General features: G+C 41.3%; 1 protein-coding gene across 1 annotated transcript in view; it reads right to left on the bottom strand.

Moving 5' to 3' along the window:
- Positions 1–25,667, bottom strand: part of Ttll7 (tubulin tyrosine ligase like 7) — a 109,794-nt gene that overhangs the window by 50,249 nt on the left and 33,878 nt on the right. The window contains exons 2-10 of the mRNA XM_038311451.1: positions 21,352–21,557; positions 21,054–21,185; positions 19,200–19,321; positions 18,160–18,227; positions 16,741–16,899; positions 14,403–14,619; positions 9,466–9,630; positions 7,050–7,208; positions 4,260–4,354 (exon numbers count right to left, since the gene is read on the bottom strand). Coding sequence (XP_038167379.1) covers positions 4,260–4,354; positions 7,050–7,208; positions 9,466–9,630; positions 14,403–14,619; positions 16,741–16,899; positions 18,160–18,227; positions 19,200–19,321; positions 21,054–21,185; positions 21,352–21,376 — 1,142 coding nt within the window. The 5' untranslated portion in view covers positions 21,377–21,557. The remainder of the gene's footprint in view (positions 1–4,259; positions 4,355–7,049; positions 7,209–9,465; positions 9,631–14,402; positions 14,620–16,740; positions 16,900–18,159; positions 18,228–19,199; positions 19,322–21,053; positions 21,186–21,351; positions 21,558–25,667) is intronic.

The raw sequence follows: 25,667 nt of genomic DNA, 5'->3' as shown, positions 1-25,667 counted from the left end.
ACCGTTAGGGTTTCTGTTGCTGTGAAGAGACGCCATGACTGTGGCAACCCTTATAAAGGAAAACATTTAACTGAAGCATCTGACTTACAGTTCAGAGGTTCAGTCCATTTTCATCATAGCAGGGAGCATGGTGGTGGTTACCTCTTGATCGGAAGGCAACAGGAAGTGAATTGTCTGTCAGACTGAGAAAACCTTGAGCAGAGGAGACTTCAAAGCCCGCCCCCACAGTGACACACTTCCTCCAACAAGGCCACAACTACTTCAACAAGGCCACGTCTCCTGATAGTGCAAATCCCTTCAGGATTATGGGAGCCAATGACATTCAAACTACCACACCAACCGAGCATACTGAGAGTTAACATCAGACTACCACATTCAGGAACAGATCAAAGTGTTTCTTGGAAGGCTAAGTTAGTGCTCCCCTGTCAAACTGGGTCTGAGTTGATTGAGACTTGGGGGCTGACCGAACTGCTAGGGAAGCTGGCTGTTCACAAAGTACCAGCCTCCAGCCTGTCTCCCCATCGCACACGCTCTTCAGCATGCCCTCTTTCCTCCTTGTTTCCCATGACAAGAAGATGCAGCAAGAGACTCTCCTGACACATGATGCAATATGGGAGAACTTAAAGGCCACACTAAATGAAAACTGCCAATCATAAAAGGAAAAATCACATATTTCTACCCTAATTACTACCAAGGACTTGGACCTTATTTTACTGAAACTATTGATCTTCACCTGGGCCTGCTGGTCCTGCACTTACAGAGACGTGCTAGGGCTACACGGCAGCCATGGATTTGGCAAGATTCACTGATTTAAATCGAAGGAAGAAGTGAAGGTTTGCTTCAACCCACTGACGAGTTGGCAGTGGAACTCAGCTGGCAGAGAACTGCGGATGCTTCCCTTCGCTATCACCATCTCTGGTTCCTTTCCACACACACTGTCCTGTGCGTCCATCCGGGGCCCTCTCTCTCCCTCTTGCCTCATGTGTGTCATGTGCTGGGAGCACAGAGATACCAGGAATCCCATGACGGGCACTGCCCTGTTCCTCAGTGCGCTGGCCGTTTTGAATGACCACTTTAGGGTACCTAAGAAAATTCTACCTACTCGTTATAATAAGCTTATACTTAAGATCTGTGAGCTAGAAGTACACATTATTATAAGCAGGAGGAAAAAATAAGTCAAGATAAACATGACTGAAGAAAAAAAAATCCTCAGCTCTGGTCATATTGAATCTAAATGGGAGATACACTATCCATTCATTAATTCACTTGTTTATGCATTTGCTTGCTTGATGTTTAAGACATAGTTATAATTACATACTACTAGGCCAAAAGTCACGCAGCATTCACCATCAGGAGATAATGCCAAATGGCTGATATGTGCTCCACTGAGGGCCAAAGGCACCAAAAAGCACCTGAATCTGTATGTCCCTTCATATCCACACGGTTCATGGATTCTGGTGTCGTACACACAAGAATGAGAAAAACTGACGTAAGAAAACAGAAACAAGAACACAGTGGGGGAAATGGCAAGCAGTGACCAGGGGATAAAAGAGGACCATGAGGATCCAGGCTCCATGAACTCCCACAAGTGTCAGAGAGGCAGAGAGGACCAATGTCCACGACGGAAGAGTAGTAAATGCTCAGGTCTGTGACCATGAGTTAGTCCTAAGTAGGAAACGAGTGTTTCAATTGAGCTAATCCAGTTCACACACATTTGAGACCTGGGGGCTCATGGGACCGGGGATGTCTTCTTTGGATTCTGTTTTTTATAACTGTAGTAGAAGACTCTCGGTGGATGGAAAACTCTGCCAAAGAACCTCGGCACAACACACCCGGGTCTTCTCTGACTACAGGCGAAAGAATTATCTTTTGTTCCACTTATGAGGCCTGAGATGGTCACATATGACAGTTTCCTCTGCAGATCTCAAGCCTCATGCTTCAAAACATTGTCTGAACCTGGAGTCACACTGTGTTCTGCTAAGGGCAAACAGTAGTTCTGTCCCCTCATTGGGACAGATCTTTCTGAGCTACATACAGGCTCTTCTGAGTTTCCTCAAGATGAAAAGCAAATAGGTTTGAGGTGGACTTGGATGTATAGATGGAGGCATGTCATGAGTAGACTACTGCAGTAAGTAAGATCTGTGAAGAACTCTTAAGACTGTAAGGAGCATACATCAAATCAGAAAGTCATGCCCAGGAAAAACATCACGGAATACGAAGGAAGAGACAAAGTCATAGACCATGTCCTGAGTACACGCTAATGCCACCAAAATATTACAGGGTGGAAAGATTAACTCTGGTCAAAATGTAGAGTTTTATAATAAAATATGGTATGTACATTACAGAAAGCAAGGAAAATCATTCACTTCGACTAGAAAGCAGAACAAACCATCAGTGAGATATAGCAGGAGACAGAAAATAATGAGACAATCAGCCAAGCTATCACAGGTTGGAGCAAACACAGAAATATTAAGATATAAGAGTTATAGCCGGGCGGTGGTGGCGCACGCGTTTAATCCCAGCACTTGGGAGGTAGAGGCAGGCAGATCTCTGAGTTCAAGGCCAGCCTGGTCTACAAGAGCTAATTCCAGGACAGGCTCTAGAAACTACAGGGAAACCCTATCTTGAAAAACCAAAAAAAAAAAAAAAAGAGTTATATAGTTGTGTTTGGAGAAGGTTAGTCTTGGTGTTTACCAATAAATGAGAGAGAAAATCTGCTCCTGGTAGTCGCAGGGAAAACAGAGCATCCTGGAATCATAGAGCAATTCTACCCACACCAAAGTTAAGCCTGTAATGCTGAATACGAGGCAAGAATCCCCCTATTGTTCCCAATCTAAGTTGCTATGGTATGCACAGCGCAGAACCAGTCACAAAAACACACACGTGCCACGGCACCCTCCGTGGTGGAAGAGAGAAGAAAGGTGTGTGACACACGTGTGCACTAAGTATTAAAAACTGTGCTATGTTTTGTGGAGAACACGAAGATAGATAAGGAAGAAGCTCCATACTCACAGTGTCAAAAAATTCTTGCTCCTTAAATTACAGATATACCTCCCCTCTGAAACAATTGAAAATATCCACAAATGATTCGGGAATCACCATTATCATCTGGATAGCCTTAAGCTAAACACAAGGCTCTATTGTAATAGAAAACCACGTAAAAATATGCACTATCATCTGAAATCACACAGTGGGTAGGCTAAACAGCAGCTGAAAAACTAAAGCAGGCAGACATGTGCACCTTTCACCAAGCAGCAGGAGCCACGTGGAAACGTCGAATCAGACTTCAGTGCCCATGTCCTTTCTTCATGATGAAGAAACAAACAAGATCTCAATGACCACTGCTAAATGCTTGAAAATAGTTTAAATAAGAAAATTCCTTGAATTATTCCATAACTCTTTGAGAGTTCTTGAGTGATGATAAAAATAAAAGGGGCATAAAATCCCCAGTTGATCTCCAGGGCCCGCTAATCGAGGTTGGGCATGCGCAGTAGAGCAGCTAAGTTAAATATCTCTTTTTCTTTTCTTTTTCCTTGATGAAACAGGTGTGTTGTATGTGTTCCAAACTTAAAACTCGCAGTCCTCATGCCTTCCCTAAGGAGTCAGAAGCCTTTCATGCAGGGCAGCATCTCAGACACCCGAATCAGTGACATGTTCACTTCTAGCACCTAACCCCACCCCGCCAAGTTTCCTCTCGCATCTTTCTCCCCACTGTGCCTGTCTTCCCCAGTGGCAGTCACCTCATTGAACAAGGCATCTTTTCTATCCACACGGAAGATAGAGAAGGAAGACTAATGGTGGTGGGAAATCCATGATTAAGGCTTCCTGAGAGACTCTGGGTGCCTAACTTCCTCCCAACGAGAGGACGGTAAGCTAGAGGGTCTCCTACCATACCTTGTGAGCAATCCAACCGTGTACTCCACAGAATCTTCTGAGATGTACAGCAGCTGCGGAGGGTGCATAGCGCCATATGGGGGAACGATGGCAGCGGGAAAAGGGAAATGGAAAGGTTTTGTGCTTGTTTGTTTTTTAACGATGTGAATTTGCAGAATGGAATGAAGAAGGTTTAAATGTTAAACACAAAAATATAAAGATTCACGAGGCAAAGCCAGTTTCATGTGCAAATGCTTTATCAGTGCCAAAGGTAGGGGGCGCCAGTGAGTCGGGGAAAGGCTCACCTGTTGTTGGGTAATCCCAGAGAGAGGAGGAAAAACTCACCTGATGTTTGGGGCACCCCAGCGAGTGGGGGAAAGGCTCACCTGATGTTCAGTAGCTTCAGCGCATTTAGCAGAACTCCCCTTTTCACATCATAATCTATTTTCTGATCAGTTCCAAAGCTTGGGGCTCGATTAATCTGAAATTTACGGAGAAAACAATGAGTTTGGTTGAATGTCGGGAGGTCAATACATGATTCAGTCATGTTTGCTAACTGATGATGATTTCCAGCTATCAGTCTCAGAGCTCTACGTGGAAGATGCTCCAATCATCACTGCCACGCCTGGTTTTCTATCACCCTATGGCAAAGATCTGCAGAAAAACATCTCCAAGCACCAACTCCTCCATCTAGAGCGGCGGTTTCTTAACCAGTGCATCACGACCCCTTTGGAGCCAAACGACCCTTTCACCGGGGTCACCTAAGACCATCAGAAAACACAGATAAGATCCATAGCCGTGGCAAAATTAGTTATAAAGTAGCAACAAAATAATTTTGTGGTTGGGGGGGGTCACCACAACATGCAGAACTATATTAAAAGGTCACAACATTAAGAAGGTTGAGAACCACTGTCCTACCAGCTTAGGGTTTGCTGCCAGCATTACCTGGCCACTCCAACCTACCGATCCATATCACTGAGCCTTAAAAAAAAAGTAAGTTATCTTGAGAGCTGGGAAAACCCATGTAGATATATTTCTGACATAGTAAAAGCTGCACGTATGTGTCTGCTTAGCCTACAGAAACATAAATATGTGTCTGCTTAGCATACAGGAACATACATATGTGTCTGCTTAGCATACAGGAACATACATATGTGTCTGCTTAGCATACAGGAACATAGTCAACTCCCGCCTTTCACCACCTAAGAGCTTCATGATGAGTTCTATTGCTTCCTAAAATATAAATTTGGTTTCTTCTACCTGGCTCAACAGTGACTCATTAACTTTCACCTCAGAAAGCATTGATTCAACTTCTTGGAAGGCATTCCTAACAATAGGCACAAGCTGAGCTCAATTTTCCCTCCTGAGAATCTTCTTAAGGCTTGGAAATTCCTTTAGGTTTGCCACTGCCAATCATTGCCTGGATTTTAAGCCGCTAGACGTCTCATCCTATGATGCACCCTCCACTTTATTACACGTGGTGGCGCCAGGAGGATTTAACACCACATACGAGATCCTCAGTGTTAGCAGCTGGCAGCAAAACGCAGCGCACGCTCTCAAAATAGGACATGTAACAATCTGAACATGCAAACTGTTCACTATTCACAGGGAGCAACACTGCGGAGCTTTCTTTTTATTAATGATTCTGAGCTGAGTAAGGCAGAAACAATAAAGGAAGATAAAGAACAAAAACAAAATGTGTTTACGGTGAGCCCTTTAAAAAAGCGTACAGAATCCAAGGGTTCAGTCAGTTCTGATTTAGCAAGCTGATGGGAAGCTCCTCTGAACAAGCGCTTTCTGCAAAGGTTAATTCACATTTTACACAAAGCCCTTACTCCCGCAGTGGCGGTTTCTCTCATTTCATCCCCAGGCAACGTGAGCACACTGTCACGTCTCCACCCATCAGGGGGAATGCCCAAGACAGGACAACACGAGGAAACCACTACAAGGTCCCAGGGTCCAATCTCCAAGACGCCATACCTTACTAAAACGGAGGGCCTGTGGTACACGGTCAAGCACTTTTCCACCCAGCGATGGCAGAAGCAGAGAAAATGACTCTGCCAAGTCTATTTCTAGGAACAAAGCTGGACTAAAATTCTAGCAAGCATAAAAATGACTTTTCCTGGATCTCTAATACACGTTATTTGCCTACGATGTATGATTACTCTTCTCTTTCTCTCCCTCTCTCCCTCACTCAAATTAGAAACGTGTACTTTCCTTCAAAATGTTTTGAATCGAGGTCTCACTTAGCACATATTCAGGTTTGCTTACAAAAACCTGGAGACGACGATGTAACTTCTGACATCTAAATCACTAACCTACAAGAGAGACAACCCTCTGAAATGAAAGGTAGTGGTTGATTCCAGCTTCTGTGGTAGTATGTTCCTTAAAATATAACTCATTCTGGAAACACAGTTCAGATGAGTATATGAGAAGCCCTGGGGAGGCAGGTGCTTTCTGTGACGCCAGATCAGGATCCTGGAGAGAACTCTAGATGGAAGAGCGCTGGACAAGGGTTCTAAAGGTGCCATGTGAGTAGCACAAATAGAAATGTGATTGCACAATACAATAGCCTCTTGAGCATGGGTCACTTTTGTATTCTTTACATTGTTCCATATGTTAGGTGACATTTTATACTACTAATAATAATAACTACAGGGGACAGGCAGCAAATCCAAAGACATTCAGTTTTTAGGAATATCAAATGGCCATAAGGGAGGATTTATGTTGGCTTCAGTGTTGAGCACTGGGTACTGAGCCAGTAGTGAGCCCCTCTCCCTATGGAGTGCTGAAAGTTATACTAAAGATAGGGTCCAGGGGCAGTGCCCACCCAGGGGAGATATAATATCCAGAGCTCATGAAGTAGTAGGTGGATGCCACCAGGTTGAGAAAACACACATGTAACCAGCCGACAGCTCAGAGGCAGCAAGCTCACACTTCAGTTCACTCGATGCTAATGAGAGGAAGCGATATGAAATCATATTGATTCATCCTGGGAAGTGTTCTGGTCCCAGAGTTTTCATTCACTTCCTCCCACATACTCCATGCAGGCCTCGTTCCAGCCAGTGAACTGGGGACACCTGTGCCAAGTACACATTTGAAATTCAGTTTCTAAATACACGATAAGAACAGTGCTGGCTCCTTTTTTAATTTTAACTTCTTAGAGAATATCTTACCTCCAGAAGCCATGGCTTTAACTTTCTGTCCAACAAGATGTCGAAGCCTAGGACTTCAAAACAGACGCTTTGGCTGCCTGGGGGCTGACCAGGTCTGCACATCCGATAGGCATGCAGGACATGAGGTTCTGCTACGATCAGCGTCTTTACCACCAACTCCTATCGAGGTTGTGATGAGAGATATAAAAGTGCCTTATTTGGATGTGTTTTCCTGAGAAAATGGCCTAGGAACAAAGTAGCATCCTAGGTGGATTCACTGATCCTATGCCCTCTTCTGACCTTCACAGACATCTGGTACACACAGTACACACATACATGCCGATAAAATATTCATACACATAAAATAAAAATAACTTTTTGGAACTCTATCAGATTTTCCCATGAGGAAACACACAGTGGAATACGGGAAAGCTAGTTACTTTCTTGGCCTTTGCTTACATTGATTTCCTAACTCCTACTGTCTGAAAATAGGTAACCAGAAAGATGGTTAAGACCTTGACTCCTTGGCCAGAATTCTGGGCTTCTGCACGACTTTTCTGTTTGTTATCAAGGCAAGGCAAGCATTCTGTTTGAACTGTGTCTTGTTTTCTCTGAATGTAAATCACCAAGGGATAGGCTTAGAGCCCAGGCACAAATTTCAGTACAGTGCCTAGAATAGCATAAATCTTCACTGTTGTTAGCTACTTAACTACTGTTCTATTGCTGCTCTATCATTTCTTAGGACTTAACTTCATGGCTCAGGTCAAATATTCTACCACTGGGTGGAAGCAATATTACATGGAAGAGAAATGGGGAGAGGGGTACTAACCACATTGCTGCTACCCAGAAACATAAACATAAATCAGTTCAAATAACTTCATATAAACAGACACTTTAATGTTTGTAATAATGAATTTGGAACATTTAATAATATTCCCATTTAATGGGTTATTTATAATCACTGTATGCATTCTAGCTAACAGACTAAATATAGCATTTGTAGACTAGGTCATGAAATGTGTCAGAGATTAAAAGGGTTACATTAGTATTTTGGGGCCACATCTCAAAAGTATACTTCAGGATCGAACATTAAAGTTCATTTCCATACCCCACCCCCTTTGCCTTGTTTGAACACTTTCTCCTAACTCAGTGGGGTGTAAGAAGTACTGTCTACAGCCAGTGTCTGAATAGGAGGTTGTGACCATTGCTCTCTGGCTGGCCCTTCACTCTTACATCTCACTAAGGCATCCCAATAGGATATACATTTTCACAGAAACTCTCTCAAAGACCCAAACTCATATGGAAGTTAATGTACTGGCAGAGAAGGGAAAAAAAAAGAAAGAAACAGAATGCCAGAAGTGTATAATATTTTCTTGGTACCACAGAGACAGTGTTCTAAGGGCTTGGAGTATTTGAATGAATGAGTGGATAGATGGGTGGATAGATGGGTGGATGGAGGGAGGGAGGGAGGGAGGGAGGGAAGAATGGACGGAGGGACAGAGGTAATGATGGATATATAAACAAGCAAAACTTCTTTCCTTCATCTTCAAAACAAATTCTATATGTAAAAAACTTCTTCCTATTCTATTTGATATCACATCCTTTTCCCCTTCCATTCTTCCTGAAAACAGAGATCCTTGCCCCTCTTCTGCATCATAGACCATAGTCAGCCCCAGTGTCTACCTCCACCTCCTTGCCCCTCTTTCACTGTGGTTCACGCTAAGCCATCCTTTCACCTCAGCTACTTACAAGAGTTCCCAAGTGTCCTCTCTGGCTATCCTTAATGTTGGCTTTAATTCAGTCTATGCCTGTTTGATGTGGCTTTCAGATGCATACATTTGATTATATTCATCATATAATTCTCCTCTGTTAAAAACTGAATGAGGTTGTCAAGACAGCTCAGCACATGAGGGTGCTTTGTCACCAAACCTGATGATCCTAGCTTGATCCTCAAACTTAGACAAAGGGAAAATCAACTCTCAAAAGTGTCCTCTGATTACACATATATGTTGTGTCATACATGCATGTGCACACACACACACACACACTAAGAAAACATTTTCTTTAAAAAAGATAATCTTCATCCCTTGTAAAATTATGCCTTATTCTTCAGATGCAAACATTGGTCCACACATCATTTCAGTGGGAACCTCATGCAAACCTCCCACAGACCATCTGCGAAATCCTGTACATCTCTCCCCATCTCATACCTCCATGCCCTTGATTATGCTATTGTACCCAGATAGAATACCTATTCCTAGAAATGAGGTTCTTACTTGCTAAGATCTGCCACAGAATCAACTTCCTTAAAAAACAAACAAACAACAAAAACTCATCTGCTCAACCTCATCTACTAGGTTCTTTAGCAAAAGGTTGGATGGCACTTCAATTTCATGCTGATAAAAGACAGTACAGTTATAGAACAGAATAATCTTACTGAAATATCATTCCAGAACTTAGAAACATCATGCTGATTGGCTTGTAGGAATTCTGTAAACCACTTGATTGAACGTTTGCTGCCTTTGTCTTCGGTTTCATTGCGTTCAAACCGCTCATTGTGTTTGTTTACAGAGTAGTTGGTCAGATGCATGTATAGCTGGGTCTGGAAGGAGGAAGAGCAAAGGATTACCACCTAGGAGAGCCACAATTGAGTGGTCTGATGGGCAAGAGAACCTCAAAGACTAGTTCTTAAACTTGGAGATAACCAGCATATGTTGGTTAGGCTGCTCCTAGACTCCAGTGGTTGATAAAAGGATTTTGATCTAAGTATGAGCTACCTCCTTGGAAAATGCTGGTCAGTGAGGATCCAGTGACCCCCAAATCAATACAGGCAATAGCCGCTGCTGCTGAATGCCCACCAGAGCTAAACACTGCTGCTGGAAACGCTGCATTATCTGTTCACAGGATACACAGAGATTAAGCTGGAACTGAGTTGACCCCCCCCCCATTCACCTCCACATGCTGGCTCGTTTCCATGGTGTTGGAGGGTCCTGTGCTGTGAGGTTAGAAAAGTCATCGGCAGTCTTGTTGATAACCAAGAGGATAGGATGTGCTACTATAGTGATAAGTCAGTAATCAGGTAACCAACCACATTCTGACTGGACTCAAGGTCCACTCCACAGCAGGGAATCCATATCTGGTACCGTGAACCTGGTCAAAAACCCATGATTGGAGAGATAGTAGAGCATAATGAGGAAGCTATTGCTGCTGTTTTGCTTAAATGGATATGACATGCCTGTCAAATTGCCTTCCAAACAAGGATGTGAATGTCTGTGGGTTAGTGCTGCTGCAGTTTTGGGCAGAGAAGCTTCTTCATGGAGTGGGTTTGGCATCTAGAGATTCATAACTGGTCAAAGTGATGAGCATACATGACATTTGAGTGCTCAACTATATATGGAACATCTATATTGCCCCCTCCAAAGCTTAGTGAACATCACAAAAAAACAGGGAAAAGGAAGAATGTCAGAGCTGAAGGGAAGGGTAGAGTGTTGATCAATATTGTCTTCTGGAAATGGCATGTCGACTATACCCATGGATTCACAAAGCTGTAATTACTTGCACAAGACATACAGAAGATTAGAACAGTCAGTGTCCAATCATAGAGGTCCCACCAGCCTCACTGAGTGACCTATAGGAAGTAAATGGTTGCTGGGGGAGAGATAGACATTTTCTTCAGTAAAGCAGATACTGTTGGGATACCTATGCTCTTGTAAATAAGCACTTCAACATGGCCCTGTAAGGAACCCAATGAAAGTAAAACATAAAAAGATATGCAAGTATAAAAGAGGCTGCTTAGAAAGAGAGAGGGTATCAAAGAGTAGGGAGAGAATGAGAGAGGGTAATAATGGGGGAAATATGATCAAAATGCATCATGTATATGTATGAAAATGTCATAATGAAGCCCATTATTATGTATAATTAATATATGCTAATTAAAATCATAAACCTTTAAACTACACCCACTGATAATTCAGGTGCTTAAATATTTCCCAGTGAAATGCTACTTTTCCCTTGAGAGGACTGTGAGCATCCGTACTGCAGAATGACTTCACTAATTATTATGATATTTACAATTAAAGTCCCAAGTGAATGACAATATAGGCAAAAATTAAAAAGTGAAACTAGACTTGGCTGAACAGAACACTCCAAGTCGGCCTTCCTTACCCCTTTTATTTTCAATGCTCGGCTCCTAACATCTATTTGAGGCTCTTTCAAATCTATTTGAGGAAGGACTTTCCTAAGAAACATTCTCCATCTCTAAAGAGAACAATTAAATACTGAAAGCATCAGTAAAAAGGGTACCCAAGACACTGGACTTCCAACACACCCGTCCCCACACCCCATACCTACTGCACCTGCCCTCCCTGCAGACAGTGTACCTGGGGTCGGCAGGTGGTGTATCCGGTGTTGCTGGACAGATGGCAGCTGTGAAACCCATCTGGCTTCGCTTGTGTTTGTGTTTTAATCTTTCTGTGTTACTTTGTTGTTTTAGATGGGGGTGTTTGCTTGTAACAGGGTCTCACCAGACAACCTGGAACCCACTGTGTAGTCCACTCTGGCCTGAAACTCATAATAATCCTCTTGCCTCAGGTTAATGAGGTAGCCACCACACCCAGCTCTTTGGTTTGCTGGTAATATTTTCTTTAAGTAAACTTGAAAAGAATCCAAAATTCAAAACTACTCTTAACCCTCAGTAAATATCTAATGTTTCCTCATCAAATTAGCATAAACATTAATAAAGTCTATCTTTAATCCCCACCCTTTTCCTAATTCTACTCTCCATGACAGTTTTGAATAGAAATATTGTATCTTATATCTACATATTTGTTTATATATTCTACCCATATGACTATTATTTCGGCTTTTTATAACCAGCTATATCCTTATGGTTTCTTATCTTTACTACAATCCCAGAGATCTGTATATGAATAAAAATCTTTGAGGCAAATAAGCAGAGACAACTACTTGTTTGTTAATCTGTGTGCCTATCACTACTGAAGATGTCTTGACATTCATGATGTAATATTTAAGGAGAAACTACAGAAAAAAAAAGTGCAGAAAGGAGGCCAGAAAAGCCTCCAGGTGCTCAATTGTGTGGCTACTCCCAACACTGTGTGTCATCACATTGGCTTAATCAAGTAAATTGGCGAATATGAAACTTTTCAAGAATGGACTCATCACTACAGGAGGTGGACATGTTGACATGTGCCTCTAATTCTAGTATTTTGAAGGTTCTCCCGACGACAGGAGAATCAGGAGCTAAAGTTCATCACTGGCTACACAGGCCAGCCAACGATAGATTGAGACCATGTCTCAAAAAAGCAAAACAAAAACAAAACAAAAAATGGATGCTGTATTTCAACATTTGAAATTTCCTGTCATAATCTCCTTTATAGTCATGAACCAAATTACATGGAATGATGTTTATAAATTAATTAATAACTGCAATTAAGTCTACAATATAATTTCCTATGGAAATACAGGAGCTATTAAAAATGTACATTCATTGTTCTAAACATTAGAAAATGGAGTAAAAAGAACTGTGCCACAACAGCACGCCATCCCAAAACCACTAACGAAACTGTTTGGACTTTTAGTTTATCTTTACAAATAATCTTTTACATAATATACAATAAGTTCGCATGAAATTTTGAGGTTTCTCCCCCCACACAACCACCAGGGACTCAGTAATGAAATCATAGAGATGAACAATGAATACTGGCAAGAAGAGCTTACCTTTTTCTATATATGTAGAAACCGAAGGCAGGAACTTACATGTTCAAAAGCAGCTATCAAATGAGGCACAGAGGTTGTGCCTCTCTTCTCCCCAGCTTCTATTAGGATCTTCTAGCCCAATGAACTTACTACGTATGCACAGCTTAGTATTTCAGAATAGAATCCCCAAGCCCTATCCTGTTTAATATCAGCAGTAGATACTATCTTCCTTACACAAATATGACCCACCCTTACCCATTCCAGTTATTTAACTTATAATCTACAAGATGATGTGTCCCAAGTCAAGCCCACAACTCAAACGGTTCTTCTATGAATAGCCAAATCCCTGTGGAACAGTTGAAGGTCAAGGCCAAATATGTTAATTTCCACAAAACCTTCAACAGCTCCTGAACTCCCTTGCTATGGGAGTACAGCTCATTCTCCCTGTGTCCAGGCCACACACGCTGAGTTTCCTCTGACTTCCCTTACTTCACATACCCAGCTCATGACCCCGCCATAGCAATGTGTTACCTTAAATGTATCTTAAAACCATGCTCAGATTCCCAGCCTGGCCCCAATTTCAGACTCTCCTCTCATCTCATATGGCTAGGCAGAAATGGTGTCTGGTTACTATGACATATTCCCATCTAATCCCCCACACTGCAGGCCAGATGGGCTTCTTAAAATCCCAAATTCCATTCTCTTTTTCAGTGTGTCATCTTGAGCTAAATCCCCAAGTCCTAGAAAGTTGTTTTGCAATGTCTGGAAAATCCTGTTTCTGAGATGCTCTGTATTCATCTCAGAAGAGACACATCCTACCTTCTGGTCTGTGCTCTGGCCAAACTGAACGTGTCTGCTTCCTGTAATTTTCATATTCCTTTCCCTAATTCTCTTTTTTGTGAGGTGCTCTACCCAACCCTGAGCCAGGCGAGCTCATTCCTCAGTCTTCTCTGACCTTAGACTCCATCTGCAAAGTTGACCCCCTAGGCATGGCCATAGCTCCCTCTGATTGGAGACCCGCACTCAGACTTCCCATCAGGCATTCTAAATGCTTACTTTATCTTCTACTTCACATCTAAACTGTTGTTTTGATGATGTCACATACTGCATTTATGTAATGCTCATATTAATGTTTCTTCAAAAACAGCACAATCCTAGGGAATGCAGTACACTTCAAACATGACTTGGGGGAAGCTAAGAATAAACTTTATGACCATAAATAAAACATTTCTTTATTTTAATGTCTTTTCCTAATACTTTTATAGTTTCCTCATTTTTTCCTTGTCAGGCTTGTGAAAATTTTAGTTTATTAATGGAAGCAACTTTGAGGGTCAGCCACTATTTCATTTTGAAATGACTAGTCTTACTAGAAGCATGTACAAATGTTGAAGAAGAATTGGGCCTTTGAAAAGCTGAAAAACAATAATTGTGACTTTTCTTATAGTCAGTACATTCACAACATAAAGTTAGAAGTTAACGAAATTTTCTGGGTGATAAATTAAAATTTAATATGGGTAAGCAATAAATTACAGTTTATTATCTTCATGGTAAATTATAGTTATAAGGAACTTCGATTCACACAGTTCTTACACATTATAGATGATATAAAGGCAGACATTGAACAAATGAGCGATAACTAAGTTCTCTGTCATCACTTACCAAGTTGGACTCATTTGGTGGGATGTACTTCTCTGTCCCCATTCGCACAAGCCCATCATGGTAGAGAAATATCTTTAATGGATCACAGGATGTAACCAAAATATAAATCCGTAAATCAAACTTGTAGCCTTCCATTAGGAAAGGCTTTTCAATGTATTCTTGAACTATCAAATGATCCTGAGATGGAATTTTATCCCCATTTCTTATCAAAGAAATCCTAAGTTTAAAGAAAACAAATAAAAATAATTTGATATGGAGGTTGAGATGCCAGGAAAATCAATGTCATCAATGTATTCAGGAGGAGAACAGTGTTACAGAAATTCTAAAACCCTGTCCCTCCACAAGAGCAATGAGTGGGTTGCTATCAGAATCAGTTCTGTGGAGGTACGAAAGTTAAACAAAAGCTTGAAACACCCAGGGGATATTTTACCAAAGAGGGAGGAAGAAAAGAGTGGGGGGAAAGGGGAAGAAAACAGCAGCTAAATTCTGTTTAATGGAGTTTTTGGCATTTTAACTGATTCCGTTACATCACTCATTCCCAGTTCAGTTCCCCACCCCGAGGCGAGTTCGAGGGTAGGCCAAGTGGACCTGACGGCTGTAGCTGTTTGCTTTGGTCTGCCTTGAGCTCTCTAGAGGAATTCAGTTTGCTTTGATAAAGAAATGACTAAATAATTTCAAGCGTATGCAAGAAAATTAATGTTCACATAGAAGAGAGAAAAAGTAATGAAGAAAAATGTAAAGTGCATGAAATATAGCAAGCATGACATCGATACAGCAAACACAAAATGACAGAGGAAAAACAGTCTCTTAGTAAGCAAATTAAAAGTCAGTGGATTGATTGAAAAGCTGGGCTTGAGAAACAGGTTTAAAAACATAATCTAACTACAGTGCCATCTAAAGAAGACTTCTTTTTGAATTAAAGACACAAAAGGTTGAACGTGAAAGCAAGCAGTATTCTGAACTGGTTACCCTTGCATCCACCTAAACAAAAAAATTGCCATGACAGACAAGAGACAAGATGTGGCACTAGAGGATAAGCAAACATCTCAATAGGAAAATTGTGATACTATATGATAGGCTCAAGAATATAAAAATTAAAAAAAATATGTCTTTGACAAGATACAAAAGTTAGCAATCAAAAGGTGATCAAAATGACGGGAGAAATGGCTCAGCTAGGGTGGCTGCAGTCTTCAGTCACCTTCAGTGACAGGACACCAGCAGAGTAGCCAGGAAGTGGATCTAGGTGACAGGCAGCAGAAGCCCCTGTGCCCATCCACTATTACAGCACAGAATTCCACGCTGTAGAGAATACCCTCTCTGCAATGTTATACTACTACAGCACAGAATTCCACGCTGTAGAGAATACCCTCTCTGCAATGTTTGCCCACCATTCTTGCATTGCTGTGAGACATACTGTACTAGTATTAATAAATATTTATTACTTCCATCACAAACATTGAGAAACCCATTACCAATCAGCATCCCTCCTCCATTTCCCTTTCCACTAATGGATAACAGGGAGCCAACGTGCCAATAATCAATGGACACAAATTCCCCAGTAACACACTTCTTAATTTGTACATGACCAAACATTCTGAACATATTATATGATTGAATCAGTGCATCATGCTCAAAAGTTAAATGGCTTTTAAAAAACAGTTTAACTGTGAAGCTACAATGTCCAAGGATTTTTTTTTTGCAGTATACCATTTGAATTTTTTTTAAAAAAAAAAAGGTTCAAATGACTCACATTTTGCAAAAAATCGACCTCAGCCAACTTCCTATTTAAAAAAATAAGTGTACTACAGAAAACTAAACACAAGCAAAGGGGATAAAAAATGTTATGCTGTGCATTCTATTCCTGGAAAAATTGTCTAGGTCTTTGGTGTGCCAGCTTGAAATGTATCCTGTGCAACCTCAATCCAGTTACCAAGGCTACGAGAGGAAAACATTTATAAAGCAGAGAATATATACATTTTGTTTCAAGCATTCTCATTATAACAAGACAACTGTCTCTATTTTGTTCTCCAAGCTAATTTAGCTTTTCTGTAGCAATTTATCTTATTACCCAAGATTTCTGAAATTATTATAAGCATGCATTGTGTTTATGAAGAAATAAAATAAATTTTCCCTGTAAGTTATTATTTCTGTGATGGCTCACAACTCTAGTGTATTTTTAATTGGATTACTGAAATCTGTTAGGAGAGTCAGTCATAAAAACATGACAGCTAGAAACTTATTGCTTTTCTAATAAGGTATTCAACCATGAGTAACTGTGAGCACATCTTCTCTCTCATTTTTCAATGATTATATTTTCCAGAGGAAAAAACTAACCTACCCATGACCCATTGCACCATTAGCTGGTTTTATTATAAAAGTTTTCTGCTTCCTTTTTTTCTTCAGTTCTTTCACATAGTTTTGGAATTGAGTATATTCAGAAGGGAAAATCCACGTTCGAGGAACAAAAGTATAATCCAGAGGCCGAGACTTGATCATTCTGTAAATCAGATGCAAGAGGAAATATAAATTCTATTCAACATTAGTAAATCTTATTTTTGTAGCAATTATACTATGAAGACTTAAATTTCTTTGTTCTTTCATTTATTCTTTTGCTTATTGTCCTACTCAGAAAATGTCTGTATACTAAACAATAGCCCAAACTTGAGACTATTAACAAAAATAAAGAGATAAGAATCTTTGCCCTGTATGATACACACTGGCTTATATTTTAACACAATGACTATTTTTGATTGTATACTATGCTAGGCACTGCTGAAGCAAGGGGAATTAGCAAGGCCTCTGCCTCCAGTGAATTTACGGATAGTCTTTGCATACAAGACAAAGTGATAACAGACTGGAGGAGAAAGGTGGGTCACTAACCCTCAGGGAGGGGTCAGGAAGCACACCGTTTGTACTGACACTTGTTCTTGGTGCTCCAGTCCCCCAAGGCATCCACAGACAGCAATTCCTGACTTTTTTCTATGCCACTGTTTTAGAATTTAGCCACTTTTCTGATAAAAATCATCTGAAAGTCTCTGTTCCATAGAAGTTTTATGTGAATGAACCATCAATCCATGTGATGGTACAGCCAAGGATGTCTCCCAATAGCGCTGCATTGGCTAGAATTTGCCTATAGTGACCCCTAATGTGATGACGATGTTCGTTCTGAGGGGAAGTAGAAGTACTGGAGACAGAATGCAAGGCCTCCCATGCGTTAAGGAAGTGTTCCACTACTGAGCTGCAGGTTTTTACTTTAAAACGGGGGCTCATTCATTGCCCAGGCAGGCCTTGAACTCACAATTCTCCTATCTCACCTTCCTGAATTGCTAGGATTACAAGTTTGTGACACCAGGCCTGGAAAAAAAAAAAAGTGTTTCCTTTTTGATTGATCCAAAAATGTTAAGTATTTTATACTTATCAATTCTCAATTAAAATGAAAACGAAGAATGTTTTTTTTTAAAAAAAAATATTATTAAAGGTAATGAAAACGGTTCCTGAGATTCTGAAAACTAGCTGGGGCCCAGCTCCAATGAGAGCAGTTTGTGTGAGTTTGTGCCATTTCTCTGAACCTCAGTTACAGTGGCATCCTGTGCAAAGTTAAAAATAGAACCCGGGACCCATTCAGACTGCTCTGCTTCTGAGTGTCTCTCTCCCATCTGACTAACTCATCTGAGATCAACCTTATACAAGATAATACCACCACAACCGCAGGATAAACTTTGCTCAGGCCTTCTCTGTACAAGAAAATGAAGATTACTTGGTCATATTTCTTGCTAAGAAATCCTTCCTACAGATCTCTCCCATTCCTGGAAAATGGTTGATCCTCTGAAAAATAAAAAGGTAAATATTAACATTTATTGATTCAATGAATCTGTTCTTTCATACTGTAACAGTGAAAAACATCCTTTGAGGGTTTTGTTCTAACAAATTAAACATTATTATATAAAGGATTTTGAATTAAATAGCTAATAATTATTGTAAAATAAAAATGATGATCAGAGAATAATTCTGTAAAATTTTGAAGAAATCTGGAAAAGACTTTACAAAGATAATAAAGTTTTACTGCTCTGTGTTGGATAAATGGCAATTCAATATCCAAACAGCTTTTTGAATACAACACATAACTACAGACATTTATAACATAGGACTTAAAATATTTGCTCGTCAGTTCTACCATCCATTCTCTGATTCTAAAGTAATGAGGAGGAGGGGATAAGAGGAGGGAAAGGGGAGGGGAGGGGGAGGAGGAGGATGTGGAAATACAAAGAGGAAGGGAGAAAGGAGGGAGAAGGGATTTGGGTACAGAGGAGGGGGAGGGGAGGGGAAGGAAGAGTGGATTAGGGAAGAGGAGGGAACGGGGAGGAGGGGAAAGAGGAAGAAGAGGGAGAGGGAGGTGGGAGGAAGGGGAGTAAATAGCAAATGTCAGTTGTCTCAGATTCCTTGTAGGCTTTTCTATTTGCTTTTCATTTCTTCCAAACACCTCTGTATTGCCCTCTAGAGATAAAGCCAGAGGCATGTAGGCGATTACCATACAGTCTTGTCCACCAGACACCATCATTCCCTGTCACTCATCCTAAAGTATGACACAAAGCATCATCTTAGACCGAATTCTTTCCTCTCAATACTCCTTTAAAGAAATAAGCAGGCTACAGGCTATGTAGGGACACGATGCAGCCTGGCAACAAGACAGGCTGTCCAGGGAACTCAGAACTGAAATCTAATATGTCAACAGATTAAGAAGCTCAATAAAGAAAACCATGTCCCGCCAGACAGGAACAACTGAAGACTAAGCCCTACCTGATAGTTTTGCAGTTCTGTGATCTTCTCCTGCTGAACGGCAGCATCACACCATATAAGGTTACTCGTTTCATCTTCATCTGGAGTCTTTATAAATCCCATTTCATCTATTACTAAACGAACTGAAAGGGAATGGTTAAAATGAACAAGAGTTTAAACCTTAAAGACATCACTGTGGAGACATCTGTACATACATCCACACTATCCCGTTCACAGACTACCCACTACTTACAGCATAAACTCCTTATGAGTGACAGCTGTTTTATCTAGGACCAAATTATTTATTCTCCTCAGCAGCTGGGAACACAATTAGATTGCCCAAAACATCCTTAGTGATAGTCCTTTCAGATTTACCAGAGGGTTTCTAAAGTAACTTCGACACCATGAAAACACACAGAGAGCTGAGGTAACTCTACACAGGATCATTCGCTCTCATGGGTTTTCCATGACCCGGAACTAGGTATAAAACTGGAAAGATAAAAATATCCTTGACCATCGGATCTCTCGTGTGCCTTTTACCTTTCCAGTTCAAGTTACTATTACCACAAAAGTGAGTCAGCTCTGTTTACTCAGAGGACGAAACCGTGAAGCCAGATTTCCAGGAAGGATTTAGAGACTGGCTCTCTGCCGCTCCACACCCTGAGATCCCACTTAAAAAAATATTCTCAGGGTTTACTTTTGACTAAATATTACTCCTCCTTAACTGACATGTTACAGTTAATATACGGGCATTTGTCTTCCAACAGATCTTGAGTTTACAATGAAGATGAGCTGTACAGTTGGGGTGGTAATTGACTTCCAATGAGTTCGGGGTCCGAAAGAAGAGTGTGTTTGTATGGCGAGGCTTCATTGCTCGCTTTTCATGCTTCCTTTATCTGAGAAGTGACATGGGAAATGGTAAAGACTGACTTAGCCCAGCTGCAAAACTGATAACCAGGAACGGTTGGCCTCAAATCCTGCAGGCTCTTGGCCATTTGCTGGAGAAAAAAACTGGCTTTATATGCAACAATGCGTGGGATAACAAGGACACCTAGAGAGGTTCTGGAACCGTCTATGTGAGGGCAGCAGAATGTAGTTGGGAGTTATACTGATACCTGTGTCATCAAGTGCACACACAAGGAGAAAGTGCCATTTTCCACTGTCACACACTGTGCCACCATGAGACGGCCTCCCTCGGGGCTACAGAGAGTGAGAGCAGTGGCCACAGGTCCTGCGGGATTCCTCGAGTAAGCTAATAGCAGAAAACAGCTACAGTGGCAGAATGCGAGCCTGAGACCAAATCTACTCCTGAGAAACGGAGACACATTCTCTGAGCCCAGACATAACTGGCAAGACCCTGATGATAAGACAAGGTGAAGTGGCAGTGATGGCGGCCGCTCACCTAGCTCCTTAAGTCATGGGTCTTCACGTACTAACACCAGTGAGGCCAGATGCTTCCAGATTACATAAGAATAGTGAAAAAGATCCACTCCATATTCACAAACCTTCATAAGATCAAACAGGTATAAATCTCTCTTATGATGACTTTCAAAGCTCAGATAGCTGGCAACATTGAACATTACAGGAAAATCCAGCGCTGGGTAGAGACCTACACACTTCTTTCTGCTAAATGCATAACTGAATGCGTTTTTCTTTGTTTGAACTGAAAATTTAGAAATCCATTAGTGCCTTTTCAAAGCAGATCATCCCCCACTGCATAGGAAAGAATTCTTCTAACCTGTCAGCAGTTTTACAGAAGTAATTTAGAAACCCATTACATAAAAGATAATCACCTCTCCCAACTCTACACTGTTTCCTATGCCAAGGCAGTTTTCCCGTCGATCATGGAAAGTGCTGGGTTCTGGAGACACTCACCAATTTCAAACTTTGTCCCAGCAACATTCGCTGTAATGACTCCCTTCTTTTTCTTTTTTCTGACTTTCCTTTTCATGGTATATTGATAAGGCAACTCTGTATTTAGATCCAGGGGAGAGGGTCCCGGAATAACTTTAAAAAGAAATAGACACAGCTGTCACTAAAATAAAAATAATGTGACCACAAACATTCATGTTGCCCCAGCAAAGAAAAACTATGAATGGTGACACTTTTAAAGTTTTAATATGTATTCTGAACACACTCATAGCCTGTAGTATGGGCAGGTTAATCCACTTACCTCCTTCGTGAGGCAGAGACGGCATGGTCACCTATGCCAAATGAGCAAGAGCAAGAAACAGGCGCACAGTACCAAGCTCTCAGTAAATCTGGAAGTCCCACGTTCATCTAAGTAGGATATGGCCCCAAATCACAGGAAGTTCCTATCATATTATCTGGGTCAAAGTCTCAGATTTCACGACACAAAGTTTTGGGCTAGGAAGCTACCTGGAGAGGTTTAAAAACAAAGTTACTTCAGACACAGCTTCATCATATTTCTCATGCCAATGTCATTCTTGTGAGACGCCACATAATAACAAAAGCTAATTTGTTCCATCAAAACAGTATGCGCTAATCAGTTATTAACCCATACACAAAATGCCAAGTTAGGGCTTTCTAGTCTGGAAGCACACAATCTAAATAGAGAGCTTTGTTTTGTTTTAAATTACAAATTTAAAACTATACAAATTACACAAAGAAATTAAAAAATAAAATTCATTGCTGTCCATTGACCACTGAGAATCTTGAGATTTATCATAAACAGCTTAGCCTTTAATCAAGCCTAAGAGGGAGCTTTTTGAGCCCTGTGTTATGGAAAAGTTAACTGAGCTCAGAAAGGTCAAATGATTTTTCTCTCTTTACAAAGGAAGTAAGAGGTAAAGTGGAGACCGAAATGAAGTGTGTCAAAGCCAAAGTCCCCGACAGGAACCCATACAATCTTCAATGCAATGCTTCACCTGTTACTGGGACGATGCTTCTAACATGAAGCAGTGAAATAGCCATGAGGGGAGGGGGCTGCTCACAGAGTGAATGCAGGCAGTGATCCAGTTTTACAGGGGTAGGGAGGAATGGCTTCCTAAAGCAGAGTGAGCCATGCCTTGGAAGAAGTTTGAGAGGCTCAAAATAGGAAGCACCATTACCAGGAGGATCTTATTTAAACAGATAGAGGGACACAACGTTCTCTTAAGGAATGAACTATCGTGATTCAGCCGCATCCTGACAGGACCCACAGTGTGCTCTGTGGGCATCTGCAGTGTCTGCGGGATCCAGGCATCCAGGTCCTAACTATGCTGACAAGTTCACACTGTCAACTCTTGGACTTCTCTCTTCCTTGAGCTCCTATGTCTCCAGCCATAATGGGAAAAGGCATCAAAACTATTCTACTAAACACAGGTGACATGGGAACTTTCGCAAAATTATCAGGGTTTTCAGAGTTCATTCAGCCGTCATCCCTAATAGCCATCATTAGCAGTAAGATATCATCAAAGGACATTTACAGCTTTACCTATTCTCTGGTATCACTTTAAAGAAAATAAGTCTCCAGTATAATTCACTATAAAAACTCGTGAAGTATTATTTATTAGAGATCCACAATGGGTAGGCAGTGTGTTAAGTATTTAAAGCGAGTAACACCACCAGCAAGCTTTGAGCTTCAGTTCATTTTCCCACAACTTCTAGATATAGAAACAATGGTTTAAAACTGAAAACCATGAGTTTTGACACAGTGGGGATCTCATCCTTCTCGCTCTCCTATTTTTAGACATCACACTGACGCTACACAGACACATAAGGAGCTGGCAAGGCTAATTTAGTACTCAGGAAGACAGGCTGTATTCTGGAAATTCACAATACCTCAAACCAAACAGGGAACTCACAATAACATCTCCAAACTGATCTCCCAGCTGGAAATGGACTAGGTCACCACTCAGAAGGAAGAAAGGAGTGACTTGAAGGTCAGTTCTGTTCTGTTTAGAAGCTCTCTGATACTGAGATTGAGTTTGGGATGTTGTGCCCAGCACCTTGTTACTGGAGTAAACAAAGGTCCCTTTACAGTAACACCTCGCTGATCCCATTAGCAGTCAGTGACAAAGTCAGGCTCCTAAAACAGACCTGTCGATTTCTGAACTTAAATTATGAAACAAACAACTTCAATGTGCAGAATACAAATGTTCCATGAGCCACACGAGGGTCTGAAGTGTTTAAAATGCTCCTAGTCATACATAGGCTCTACTCCATCCCACTGCTGATTTGGTGGAAGTGCCTGACATACTTTGAGGTCTTGAGTGTATTTCCCCAGATCCTAATTAAATCTATTTTAGGCAAGAAATTTGAGAATAGCAGACTTAGAACAGCACACAGGTAAGCTACCGTTATCTATTCTCCAAAAGATGGAGGCATGATTATTGACCTAGAAAACACTTTAAGCCAATGGTTTCTCACCAGAAATCAAAACACTCTGAGCATCAGTGCTTGGGAACTCTTCCCTGCTCTACCTATCGCTTTAAAACCTAAGGAAGCAGCTACTTCAGCCTTTGATCGTGTTGAGGGATTCATTCTCCCTTCTTCTGGTCTATCGTGGGGTTCATTATTTGTGTCTCATCAAAACCACCCATCTAAAAGGTGAGTTCCCAAAAGAACAAGCTTTCTTCAGTCTTGCTCATGACTGCATTCCCAGAAGCAGAGCCCGGCAGTGCTCAGTAGTCACCTGTCACTAAGTTAATGGGTGCTATGGTTCAGGGAAATCCTCTGAAGAAGTGGGGCTTGAGAAGGTCAGTAGGTCACAGAGGTTTCCTCATGCACAAAAGTATATGACCTTTTTTGCTCTAGTGAATAAATTAGGGGACTTTGGTTTCTACTGATTACTTCAAAAGACTGAACCATGATAAATGTGTGTTAACTTATGATAAGGTTAGTTATCACATCACTGGTGTGTGGAGGAGCTCAGGTGTGTGGAGGACTCTGGTGTGTGGAGAAGATCATGTGTGTGGAAGCGCTCAAGTGTGTGGAAGATCTTAGGGGTGTGGAGGATCTCAGTGTGTGGAGAAGCTCAGAGGTGTGGAAGAACTCATGTGTGTGGAGGAACACAGGTGTCTGGAGAAGCTCAGGGGTGTGGAGGAGCTCATGTGTGTGGAGGAGCTCAAGTGTGTGGAAGATCTCAGGAGTGTGGAGGAGCTAGCTCAGGGGTGTGGAGGAGCTCAGGTGTGTGGAGGAGCTCATGTGTGTGGAAGATCTCAGGGGTGTGGAGGAGCTCATGTGTGTGGAGGAGCTCATGTGTGTGGAGGAGCTCATGTGTGTGGAGGAGCTCATGTGTGTGGAGGAGCTCATGTGTGTGGAGGAACTCAGGTGTGTGTGTGGGAGCTCAGGAGCTCACTCAGGTGTTGGCTTCTATATCTTCCTTCTTCTCAAGAGGTATCAGACTTGGTGTTTTTTCTTCCCATGCTGCTCTTAATACATTTTTTCTTTCTTATGTATCAGTTTCTATGCAATATCTAAGTGTGTGTAACTTATATAATTTTAAACTATGCCAATAATATATTATATATTCTTGGGCTATTTTCTAAACTTTGAACTTTTGTGTGATTCATCTAGTTCCATTTTTTTTCATTAAGAAGTACCACACTGGAAATCACCCTCGAAGCTTAGTCAAGATCTTACTTCAATGGCAATGCAAAGCCCCTAAAGGACTTCTCATAGATCACACTGGCTGTGTAAAGAAAACAGGAGAAACAGTGTGAGGAAGATATTTTGAAGGTTCATGGCAGGGAAAATGAGAGCCTAACCACAGGCAGTCTCACATATACATAGAATACTGCTACAGCTGTCAGACTTGGTGATCAGGAAAGAAGTGGATTTCAAGACGGCTGGCTTGGAGAATTGGGAAGGGGCTGGCATTGTGCATCAAAAGACCTGCAGAAAGAAAATCCAACCCCAGGAGTTAAGTGCTCTCAGTCAACATTTGCAGAAAAATGTGAATGAATAAAGACCAGAAAATAAATAAGATTCATAACTGAAGGTAAGACAAGAAGCTGGAGAGATGGCTCAGAGTTTAAGTTGTTTACTGCTCTTGCAGAGGACCCAAGTTTGCTTCCCAAAACCTACATAGATGCTCCCAACTGTCTCTAATCCCAGATCCAGGAGGCTCCAATGCAATCTTTTGGTCCCTGCATACACTGCACACATGCGATGCAGAGACATTCATGTAGGCAAGACATTTATACACATAAAATAAAAATGAATCTTTTAAAAAAAACACAGATGATTCCTTCCATAGTCTAACTGATTCAATTTCTCTGTTTCTGCCAAAAAGTGACAATATATACAGCTGTATAACTGGGCAAACAACAGATGATGTCACCCTAACTGTTCTCCCAACAATAGCGTATTGACCCTCTTCATTGTGTGTTCAAATTCAAAAAGTTTGGAGAAGCTGCTTGCTTCCTAAACATAAGAACTCTTGTGTCCCATCCCCAGGCTGGCTATCCTCCCTGAACCTAGAGCTGGCTGTGCAGAATGTTATCGACCTGAAAGAACTTTTTCATCAGACACTTCTAGAAAGCC

Source organism: Arvicola amphibius, chromosome 14 (genome assembly GCF_903992535.2).
Source record: "Arvicola amphibius chromosome 14, mArvAmp1.2, whole genome shotgun sequence".
Classification (NCBI taxonomy): domain Eukaryota; kingdom Metazoa; phylum Chordata; class Mammalia; order Rodentia; family Cricetidae; genus Arvicola; species Arvicola amphibius.
The sequence above is the reverse complement of the archived record's forward strand: the minus strand, read 5'-3'. Positions and strand labels throughout refer to the sequence as shown.